The following is a 12,395-nucleotide window of genomic DNA, read 5'->3' as shown; positions in this document are numbered from 1 at the left end:
GTTACTTGGGTATGGACCTGCTCCAAAAACTTTAACCTGGTCACTCATCTGGAAAATCTAGGTCAGATCCAGCATCCGAAGCAAGTGTGGTAGTGTCCATCCCTAGGTTTATCATCCATGCAAGTTTGGTCCAGGTAGGGTTTATAGTTACTTGGGAATGGACCTGCTCCAAAAACTTTAACCTGGTCACTCATCTGGAAAATCTAGGTCAGATTCAGCATCCGAAGCAAGTGTGGTAGTGTCCATCCCTAGATGCATCATCCATGCAAGTTTGGTCCAGGTAGGGCTTATAGTTACTTGGGAATGGACTTGCTCCTAAAACTTTAACCGGGACGACGACGCTAACGCCGACACCGACGCCAGGGGTATAGCATAAGCTCATCTCGACTTCGTCGAGGTGAGCTAAAAATGAATAACCAGTACTCATGGATGCTTTGCGGCAGGTTCAGTTGAATCTGTTCCGTGCATTCTAAGGAAATTTTAAATGTTTATAGTTTCTGAACAACATAGAACAGACAAAATTGATATCAATAGGTTTTATTCACTTTCGTGATATACATGTTTAAAGTCTGTCAAATCTAGTGCATTGTATGCTTTTTTTTATAAATACTTCCATAAACATGATTAATATACAGAAATTCTTAAGAAACAAATTCAAAGTGTTCTATTGAAGAGCAACTAAAACAATCCTGGACTTAAACAATTTAGACACCAGATAAAAAGATTTAAGTACCTCTAACTTGATAAATTCAAAAAAAATAAAAACAATCAGAATACATATATACGTTAAAATACAGAATAATAAAGGTAATAATTGAATATAGATTAATTCAACAGTGACACAGATCACAATTTAAAGATTTTTACATGATGGTGCCATCGTGTGATTTTTTTTCAAAGTAAATTTTTTTCAGCAAAAGTGACAAACATCTTATCTATCTGGTTTTCAGCAATATAAATCACCTGATGACTATTCTGTTTTTCTCACTGAATTTTTTTTCCATACATATCACATTAATGAGGTTCGTCACCCATCTCAGTACGTAGCTTGATTTAATAAAACCCTCCAACACGTAACATTTACTCAAAGTCCCTCCCACACGTAACATTTACTCAAAGTCCCTCCCACATATATGTCAGATTTATACAAAGTCCCTCCCACAAATGTAACATTTATAATGTTTATCCAAAGTCCCTCCCACCTACATGTATGTACAATTTATCCAAAGTCCCTCCCACCTATGTCAGATTTATCCAAAGTCCCTCCCACCTATGTCAGGTTTATCTAAAGTCCATCTCACAAATCTCACATTTATCCAAAGTCCTTCTCACATAAGTAACATTTATCCAAAGTCCCTCCCATATATGTCAGATTTAACCAAAGTCCCTCCAACAAATGTCACAATTGTCCAAAATCCCTCCCACAAATGTCACATTTATCCAAAGTCCGCTACTGTGTCTTGCAATTGGAATGTTTTATGGCTGACTATATGCCCCCTCCTGTTTAATAAAATTTGGTGTTTGAATAGAAAAAAATGTCATTTACACTATATCTAGATTGTTCTTTTCAAATATACTTATAAAATCTGATTTTTTATTTCTAAAAATTCTCTGACACAGATAACATCTTATAACCTGTATGTCCTCATGTGCATCCGCAATTGTCTTGATTGGCTGAATGTCATTCCACATACATACATACATCATCATATTAATAAGGTTCATCAGCATTAGGAATCTTACTGTCTGTATAAGGTATTTAAACAGTTGAATGTAGTCCCAAACACATTAAATTTTTAAGGTTTTTCACCTCATGTGTTTCTTTAAAGTCACTGATACAGAGAATGCCTTCCCACATACATCCCATTCCTAACGTTTGTCACCTGAGTGTATCCTCATGTGTACCCGTAAGTTACTGGATCGGTTAAATGCCTTCCCACATACATAACATTTATAAGGTTTCTCACCTGTATGTATCAGCATGTGAGTCTGTAAATTACCTAATTGTTTGAATGCCCTTTCACACACATCACATTTATAAATGTTCTCACCTGTGTGTGTCCTCATGTGTTTATTTAAATCCGATTTTTCACAAAATGCTCTCTGACACAAACCACATATATAAGGTCTGTCACCTGTATGTGTCCTAATATGCCTACGGAAGTTACTAAAATGCTGGAATGATTTTCCACATACATCACATATATGAGGTTTATCACCTGTATGTGTCCGTATGTGTGTCTGTAAGTTACCAGACTGGCTGAATGCCTTCCCACACACATCACATTTAAAAGGTTTATCACCTGTGTGTATTCTAACATGAATCTGTAAGGTACCTGATCTTTTGAATGTCTTCCCACACACATCACATTTATTAGGATTATCACTTGTATGCATCCTAATGTGTCTTTGAAAGTAATATGAATGTTTGAAAATTTTCCCGCAGATGCTACATTCATGGGACTTTTTACTTACACGAGTACTGATGTGGATTTTTAAATTTTCTGTTTGATTGTCATAAGAGCTATAGTTGTTTAACTCTCCAGCATTGCTTTCAGTATGTGAAATGGCTGAAAAAGCTGCCTTTTCATACACATCATATTTATAAGGTTTATCACCTGTATGTATCCTCTTGTGTGCCTGTAATTTACGTAATTCAGAGAATGCCTTCTCACACACATCACATTCATAAGGTTTTTCACCCGTGTGTATCCTTGTGTGTACTTGTAAGTTCTCTACTCGGTTGAATACCTTACAACACACATCACATTGAAATGGTTTATCACCTGTATGTATCCTCATGTGTCTCTTTAAGTGATGTGAATGACTGAATGCCTTACCACACTCATCACATTTATAAGGTTTATCACCTGTATGTGTCCTCATGTGTCTCCGTAACTCACGTGGACGAGTAAATGTTTTCCCGCAGATGTCACATTCATGGGGCTTTTTACTTGCACGAGTATTGTTATGTCCTTCGATATTCTCCAGTTGATTTTCATTTTCGCTATAGTTGTTTAACTTTTCAGCATGACTTTGACTTTGTGATCTGGATGCAAAATCTGCCTTTTCTTTCTGTAAAGGTGACAAAGAATCAGTTTTAATGCTATATCAAATTACTTGTCTAGTGATATTAAAGATAAATAACACAAAATTTCACAGAAATAGAAATTCATAGAATGGAGAAAACTAGAATTCTACATCTATGAATCAATTGTTTGTAAATGTGAGCATGGAAATAGTATACAATTAATTACCCCTTATGTAGGGCTGTCACGAGTACCCGAAATAACCGAGAACCGCGGTCCAAGTTGTTCGGTTCGGTTCCGGTTCCATTTTTCCAGATTTCGGTTCGGGTCTGGTTTATATATTAGAGTCTGTTCAATACAAAAAATGGCGTCGAAATCAAAGGAATGATGACGATAACAGTGATAAATAAACATCACAACTGAAATCTACTTCATTCCATGACAAAACACCTGTCACGGAAGTATTAGATAATTATCAAAACGAACAGAAATGGTCAGGTTGTGGCTAATAGTAGGCCAAGTCACCGATGTCTAGACGTTCGCATGGTTAAGACTTGTTTCCAATGTAAATTTTATGTAACAAATTAAGATTTTTCAAGTTAAATTCATGAAATTAAGGTTTAAAATAGATGTAAATACCCGACCCGAAAAACCCGAAACCGAACCGAAAATTTACAGAACCGACCCGACCCGAAAAATTTTGGAACCGTGACAGCCCTACCCTTATGAGGTCAACATGGTGAAATAAGGACCCGAGACCTGGCCCAAGAGGTGACCTGACCTGTACGCTGCCTCGGTCAGGTCAGGTCACCTCTTTGGCCAGGTCTCGGGTCCTCATTTCTATTTTGTCCTATATATTTCAATGTAAAACTTTGATTCCCTACTGTAGCCCCACCCTTGCCCTGGGAGTCATGATTTGAACAATTTAGAATCTACCCCAGGATGCTTCCATATAAGTTTCAGATATTTTGGCACTGTGGTAATTGAGAAGAATATTTTTAAAGATTTTCCCTATATATTTCAGTGTAAAAATATTGTGGCCTAACCCTACACCTGGAGGTCATAATTTGAACAATTTAGAAACCACGCTACCCCAAGATGCTTCCATATAAGTTTCAGCTTTTCTGGCCCAATGGTTCTTGAGAAGAAGATTTTTTAATGACCCCACCCTATTTTTGTCACATCTTGATTGTCTTTCCTTGTAAGGGGGATTGCCCCTTCCTTTTAATAATTTAAACTCCCCTTCATACAAGGATGCTTTGTACCAACTTTGGTTAGAATTGGCCCAGTAGTTCTTAAGAAGAAGTTGAAAATGTGAGAAGTTTACAGACTGACGGACAGACAGATGGACAACACACAACAGGTGATCAGTAAAGCTCTCTTAAAGCGACAGTACGGCTGCAAAATGTGTGCTTTTTCATCCAAATTTACCCAATATGTCATTAAGAAATAAGGTATAAAGTTGATGTAAGCAGTTTGAGAAACAGAAATATTCTCTACACAAACAAAATTAACGTAATTAGAATCTGCCGGAAAATCAAGGGTCGTACGAACTGGAGCAATATTTGTACACGTGAATTCCAAAACGGCACGTGCCTACACTGTAGAGTTTACAGTTATAATGAATATTAGGTGAAAGCAATTTTCAAAAACACAAATTATCATAACTTTCTAATAAAATAATCTAAAATAATAATCGTAAAGATTTTAGTCTGTATTCAGGCGAATTTAACAGAATTAAAAGTACAAATGTTGACGTTTTGTGTATTGGGGTCCGAGAAAGGAAAAACCAACTAATCATACGTTATCGCGGCAAATGTCAAACAAAATATTTTTCTGCATAGTTAAAAAAAATAGCATTTCAAATGGCAACAATGTTTATAAGTCAAAGATGTATTTTTTATGTTGAGTTTACACTATTTTTTTTTTCTTTGAAAGCGACGGAAAAATGAGAAATGATAACAAGTATCAACAAACCTATCGAATAGAACCTTCGAGAGCCCTGCTTGAGTGTCGCCGAGTTCCCGTTTCTTCCTTATCCAGCGATTTTATTAATCCCCAAACTAAGTTTTAGTCAGGAAAGTTGCTTTTTCAAGTTCTATTTTCAGTTTCTTTTTATTTTTAGTTGACTTTGTCAATGTAGCAGGCCTACCGGGATTCCCTCTCTAACCATGCCGTCTTGTTTATGAAAACTACGCATGCGTGCAAAGCATGGAATGTGGAACCTCGAACACATTGCGATGTATATATTTACGTCCCATAAATAGCTATTAATTTTAATGAAATAATCCAAATTATTTAATTGTAAAAGTTGTAATTTTCTGAAAGTTTATACATTTATGAGTAGTAAAAAAATTCCAAATCTTGTCGGAAAATTTTATCTGGTCAGTTTTTAGATGAGATGCGCCGTACTGTCACTTTAAGCTTTCAGCTCAGGTGAGCTAAAAACGTACTTGATTAAGTGTCTCAAAAACACATTATTAAGCACATACTTATTTTGAGGTTTTACAAAAAAACATAGATCATATCTTCATTCAGAATTCTCATTGTTTTTTTTATTTCTGAATCAGAGATTTCCAAAAAAAATATATTTTTCATGCAATTCCATGACATTCTATGGAACTCCAAATGTTTTCTTATTTTTATTCAAGCAATGATCCACCCCTTCTCAAGGCTAATTTGGAATTACATGACTTTTCAAAACAAGAGGCCCACAGGCCTTTTAGGTCACCTGAGTATCATGCAACAACTTTGCCACAATTGGGTTCATGTTTTAAACCAGAGGCCATGAAATTCACAATTTCGAAAGAGGCACATTTGCTCATCATAACTTTAAATTTAGTAAGCTTACTTAATACCCAGAAAGAGAGCAGAGGATTATCAAAGATTTAATGCATTTTCACTATGTAATCATTAGAGCCCTGCCTTAACACCAGAACCCTGACCCAGGGGCCATAAAATTCCCAATTTTGGAAGAGGCACCCTTACATATCATAACTATACTCTTAGTTCATCGGCTTAATACCCAGGAGAAAAGGCGAAGATTTTTCAAAAAATTATTGCATTTTACTATGTGATCGCTGGAGCCCCACCTAAACACCTTAACACCAGAACCCCTGACCCAGAGGCCATGAAATTCACATTTTTGGAAGAGGCACCCTTACTCATCATATTTGTTTGCTAAATACCCAGGATCAAAGAAGAAGATTTTCAAAGAGGTAATGCATTTTCACCATATATTCAACAGTGCCCCGCCCTAACACCAGAAGCCCTGACCCTAAGACCATGAATTTCACAATTTTGGAAGAGGCATCCTTACATATCATAACTATAATCTTAGTTCATTGGCTTACTACCCAAGAGAAAAGGAGAAGATTGTCAAAGAATTATTGCTTTTTTACTATGTAATCATTAAAGCCCCGCACTAACACCAGAACCCCTGACCAGGGGCCATGAAATTCACAATATAGGAAGAGGCACCCTTACTCATCATAACAATTCATTCAGTTTGTTTGCCCTGGATCAGAGAAGATTTTTAAAGAAATCATGCTTTTTCACTATATATTCAACAGAGCCCTGCAGGGCTCGACATTAACTTTTTATCTTACTTGTCCATTCGGACAAGTGACCAAGGCATTTACTTGTCCGAACTTCAACTTCACTTGTCCGAAAATTTTCCAATAAAGATCTAATACTGTCAACTTGAAAACTAAAATAAAGTCCATTACACATGACATGTGCTTGATCGATTCGTGATGTCATTGATATTTACAACAAACACATAAAACGAAATTTTATCTAGGCTTTCTGTCCTGACAACAACATAAATGTCCACAAGTGAACCAAACTTCGTTAAGTTCGTACGTTCCATGCCTTTTCAGTAGTATGCAATTAGTGAACTTCGATCCCGAATCAATGTGAACTCAATTAGTAGCGATCCCTATCGGGATCGAAGTCCGGTTTTTATGTACAGCTTCCGTCTTGAAACTACCGATTATCTTTCACAGTCGTTCTTATTATTATTTAGAGACTCCTTTACATTAAAATACACTTGTCCAATCGGACAAGTGCCCAGCAATATTCACTTGTCCGTAATTTTTTTTCACTGGTACCGGGCAAGCGGACAAGCGTTAATGTCGAGCCCTGCCCTGCCCTAACCAGAACCCCTGACCCTGAGGCCATGAAATTCACAATTTTGGAAGAGCCACCTTTTATCATCATAACTATGCATTTATTTTGTTTGCATAATATCCAGGAGCAGAGAAGAGGCTTTTTAAAGTTCATGCCAACAGTTTGCCTGCTTGATTTCCAGGATTAAAGAAGAAGATTTTTAAAGATTGCATTAATTTTGATGGTTTTAGCCCCACCCCTCAGGCCCCAGGGTGGTAGGGGTCATGGATTTCATAATTTTTACTCCCCTTCTCGCAAAGATGCTATATGCCAAATTTGGTTGAAATTGGTTCAGTGGTTCCAGAGAAGCTGTTAATGTTCAAATAATAACGCATGACTCATGACGCAAGATGCACACCGACGGACGAAATCAGATAGCAATAGGTCAGTGACCTAAAAAAAAGGAATTCTGTAACAATATTCAAGATTTTATTATGGAATTCTGTGCAATACATTTCTTTGGAAATCCACAGAATTAAATGTTCTGGAAATACTGTCTTATCAGCTATAAACATAATTTAAGTCTAATTTTTTCATGTTTTATCATGTTTATCATGTAACAAATTTGAATACACAATCAGCAAAATATAAGAAGCTGCGATAAAAACTCATCTTTCATTAGATTTTGGGTTTCATATGACCTTAAATAGCATCTGGGGTTCAGGTTTATTCTAATATGAGTGGCTCATGTGAGCAGATTCGTTTGTTCTAACTTGAGAAGCTCAGGTGAACAGATTCTCGTTTGCTCTAACATGAGATTCTCAGTTGAGCAGATTTGACAGAGGACAGGGCAGAGAGACAGTAATGTGTTTTTGAGACACTATAGAACAGTGTTACCATAATCTTTACTTACCTTCTGTATTTCCTGCTGTATATTTTCTTCTTCCTCAGTTCCACAGTCAGAATTCCCAAATGTCTGCTTCTTTTCTACAATCAAAACATATAATCTGTATTAATTTCCTGAATTTCTTGAGTTTTTTTTTTTTTGTTTTTTTTTTTTTTGTTTTTTGTGTTTTTTTTGGCAAGTTTTACATTCATTTACTGACCATGGATCTGTTGTCTTTATTTAAATTAAAACTCTATATGACTGATCCATGAGTCCATTATTTCTTTTTAAAATTATTCTTTCACCTCATTACATTTTGAAGTTGTTCAAATAAATATTTCTTGTGCAATTTTTGTTTGCTCATTTTTAATAAATTAGAACTAGAAAAAACAACAAAACATCCCACCATATGACTTTTAGTGTTTTATCCTTGTTTTGAAGGAATTTGTAAAAAAAAAAAAGAAAAAAAGTTACATGGTTATTAAGAAAGATGTACTAAAATATCAATATTTTTGCAACTTGATATACTGAGTTTATCAATCATGAATAACAGCTCTACCTACAACCTCTGAGGCAAATTTGACACTACATGTACAAGGTCAAATACTATTTGACACATAGTACATACATTACACTGATAACGACTCCAGGGATCTTAGAGCTTGACCTTTGACACATGGTCAAATAATATTCTACACATCCCTGACACTGTAAAGAACTCCAAGAATGTTGAATTTTACTTTAAACTCTCATGTAGATGGACGTTTATTTTTCCGGCTCATCAACTGTCTCTGAAGCAGGCCAAGCTTGAAGCAGTTTGACTTGTACTCATGATTATGAATATATGAACTACAGCCTTGGAATGCATGCATTAAGTTAGTATATACATGAATTACTTTGATAATACAATGTATTTTAATACAAAGAATTTTTGTTATTTATATGTAAAGTTGAACTTCAGTATCTCTAACACGAATATCTCGAATACCATGGATATGTCGAATGATTGCGAGGTCCTAACCACATCTTTCTTAAGTATTTTACCCTCGATATCTCGAACCCTCAGATATCTTGACATTTTTTCTTGGTCCCATCAAGTTCGAAATAACGAGTTTTGACTGTATATATATACCAGTAGACTCTTCTTTCATTTCTGAATCTGGATCTGTTGAACTGGATATTGGTGACGTCTTAAACTCTGACATGATCTAATTATAGCTTAAAATCCTGTAAGAGAATAAAGGAATAATTTACATTATTTCCCTTATAGCTTGTAACATGAGATTTGATTGGTTAGCAAGCCAGGTGTAAATTTTGGTACACCCAGCTGAAGCAAGGGGTAATTTACATAACATTGCAATGAACAGTTTCTCTAGCAAAAATAAGCATATAACATGTCAAAACGCACTACAGCACACAGTAATCTGATCCAGTTAGATAATCCCCAGATTGGATGTAGGTAACAAAGTTCTTTAAGGTCTTTAAAGTTCTTTAATTGGAAATATATTCCTTATTCTGGTTTAAGGGTGTATGGGTATTTAAGGATTTAAAAAATGAGAGTGGTTTTAGTTTCGTATTTCTTAATATATCAATTCATAAAATGTGTTTTAAAAAAATACTCACCTCCAAATAAATGACCTATAAATTATTTATACATAGATAATGTCTTCTTTATAGATAATATACATGATATTTGAACCTCCTGAATTTTTTATTTACATTTTCTCCACAAGTGTTATGTTCTTTGAAAGTCTTTTTTTGCACGACCCCAAACATGGACTTTGGAATGAGAATTTTTTAAACCGACATTCCAAAGCCATAAAGGCCGGGCTGATTGGGGCCATTGAAAGGTAAATAAAGTATGAAGAATAGGAGTAAAATATATGGTTAATTATTGGATACCATTCTTAAAGTGTGAAGTCATAAAATACAAAAAAAAAAATAAACCGAACTGAGCAACAAAAAAGCAGCGGCGTAAATGGAAGGTTTTAACAACGCTTGGATCTGTAGCTCTCTGCTCTATCTGTCAGAATTTTCTCAAGCAGAGAGATACATGAGTTCTGCAGCTACTTTAGCACTTACCAGCTTGACTGTTGATTCTTGGTACATTTCTTTTTTGCATCATTATGTTAATGTATCCATGAAAAAAAAAAATGGATATAAAAATTTCATGTGTTTGCTCATTTAACCAAAAAGTTATCAAAAAGTTGCAAAGAAAGCCCACAGATTCAGAATTCTATCCCCACACATACATATATAAATAGCCAGCTAGGCCAAAGAATTTATGATCTAGGAATCTAGGACTTAAATTTATTTGCAACTTATTGATGAAAATTCACGTCTGTGATTTAACATATGCCAGCGTATTATGATCAGTTTGATGGAATGTTGGACTATACCAGTACTGGCCAGGTCCGGTACAATCGGTACATTTAGCTATGTAGCTAAAATTACCTACCGTAGCTTTATTTACTGACCTCTGGTAGCTTTATTTAACTATTTCAAGGCAACTTTTCACAATTGTGCTTTTTATTTCAATAGACACAAATAAACTTGTATATAGCCCCAAAACGTTTAAGTTAGAACTTGGATTGCAATTGCACAGAAAAAGACACATCCCAAAGAGTGATTTTTTTTATGAATTGTTTTCAGTTGAGTTCAAAGGTGAAGATTATCACTGCATCAAAGTGCAATTTTCTGCACTTTCTGGGGAAAAAGCTAATTTAAGAAATAAGATTGATTTAGTAGCTAAATAAAACTACTTCAGGTAAGTAAATAAAACTATGTAGGTAATTCAAGCTACGTAGCTAAATCTAGTGGTTGTACCAGATCTGCTGGCAGTAGATGTGGATGCAGACAGAAGCTTCAATATTCAGCTGGATTTTCATTTCAGATATCAAATATCATTATTCCTTGTAATAACATCTAGTACAAGAGTCATTAAAATTTGTTGATTAGAGTGATATTACCTGCTTTGCCTACTCGAGCTGAAGAAAAACACTTTGTAGTGTACACCCTTCGTTTGAGCTATCTTTTGAGTAAAACAACCGAAATCTCGATCCCGATATTAAATAATAGCTGTGTTAAAAAAAAAAATACTGACTTCATGTGTAGGACTCCTAGTATTCAATCACATAACCCTTCACCATTTTGTTTCTTTTCCCAGTGTTTCCCACTGTTTCCTGGGCCTTTCGACTTTTTTCCACGACAATTTTTTTTTAAATGTCAGAGAAATTTACGATGCATTCTATGCTATAATCATGATAATATATAAAATATCTGCATTGAAAATGTAATTAAGTACGATAGAAATTAAGTACATTTTCAATGCAGATATTTTATATATTATCATTTTCTGCCTCGCTGGTTACGCAACCATAAGTACGATAGAAATTAGATAGAAATTGCGTAACCAGCGAGGCAGAAAATGTTGCGACGGACAAGAGCAGGATTTGAACCCAGGCCCCCTGGATTACTAGTCAAGGGCTCGTAACATAAAGCCCGGTGCAAAGATTTCGAAGTAGGGTCACCATGGTCACAAGTGTGATTTATGCGCAGTCCTTTGACTATAGAACATGCCTAAGTACTACTTAATGTGACGATGCGATTATGCCTTCCAAGAAAACACTCGTCACTACATGTTTATGGTTCTTTATTCATCAATTTCCAAAAAGTAACATTCAACTCGCTAAAACTCTACTCTAAGACTCAAAACTAACATACACACAAATCTCATCTCTTTCCCCCAAACTCCTCCCACATTTCTTAAGATATCCAATGAAATGGAATAAAAACTGAAATTGTAACATCAAAAGAAAGATGGTTGACATCAATTTAGGCAGAATTCTCAAGACAGGAAATGTTTAACCTTTTATCTCTACGCTGAAAGTAAAATTTAGAATACTGTCATTGATACCGTGGGGCAGGAGGGGGAGATATGTCAAATTGATAAATTTAACACAGATACTGGAACATCAAAGTAAAAGTAAAATACATAAATTCACTCCTTGACATTAACAATGCTTAAGTATGATTTATCATAGACGTCGGAAGCAAATTGAAAGTGGGTGGGGGGATAATTGAAACTTCGGGGGGGGGGGGGGTGAACCAACAAAAAACGTTTTGGGACTTACATGTAGCATCAATTGTAATTTTTAAAGCCTATGTCTATCTTTGCAAAGAAAAGTGGGGTAGGGAGCTGAGTCCCCTTCCCCCACTAGCCCTCTTCCCGGTTCGACGCCTATAATTATTCTCTATTGAGAAGTTGATGGCTCGTTTTAATACCCCCCCCCCTCAGGGGGAATATTAAAACGAGTCATCAACTTCTCAATAGAGAATAATATTATAATATTCACTATATATATATATGT

At 35.4% G+C, this 12,395-nt stretch overlaps 1 protein-coding gene across 2 annotated transcripts; it reads right to left on the bottom strand.

Moving 5' to 3' along the window:
• Positions 1-891: 891 nt before the first annotated feature.
• LOC133201142 (zinc finger protein OZF-like) lies at positions 892-11,044 on the bottom strand. 2 transcript variants are annotated; one of them, XM_061336924.1, is made up of 4 exons: positions 10,995-11,044; positions 9,158-9,252; positions 8,053-8,126; positions 892-3,075 (listed from the first exon to the last, which is right to left on the bottom strand). In XM_061336924.1, the coding sequence occupies exons 2-4, from the start codon at positions 9,228-9,230 to the stop codon at positions 1,870-1,872; spliced, it is 1,353 nt and encodes a 450-aa protein (XP_061192908.1). In that variant the 5' UTR covers positions 9,231-9,252; positions 10,995-11,044; the 3' UTR covers positions 892-1,869. The 2 variants fall into 2 exon arrangements, with proteins under 2 accessions (XP_061192908.1, XP_061192909.1); XM_061336925.1 differs by lacking the exon at positions 10,995-11,044 and having other exon boundaries at positions 9,158-9,286.
• Between the last annotated feature and the right edge of the window lie 1,351 nt (positions 11,045-12,395).

This window comes from Saccostrea echinata, unplaced genomic scaffold, assembly GCF_033153115.1.
Source record: "Saccostrea echinata isolate AGI-Se365-2 ecotype Australia unplaced genomic scaffold, CSIRO_AGI_Sech_v1 ptg000042l, whole genome shotgun sequence".
Lineage (NCBI taxonomy): Eukaryota > Metazoa > Mollusca > Bivalvia > Ostreida > Ostreidae > Saccostrea > Saccostrea echinata.
Note: the sequence above shows the minus strand (reverse complement) of the source record. Positions and strands in the feature narration are given on the sequence as shown.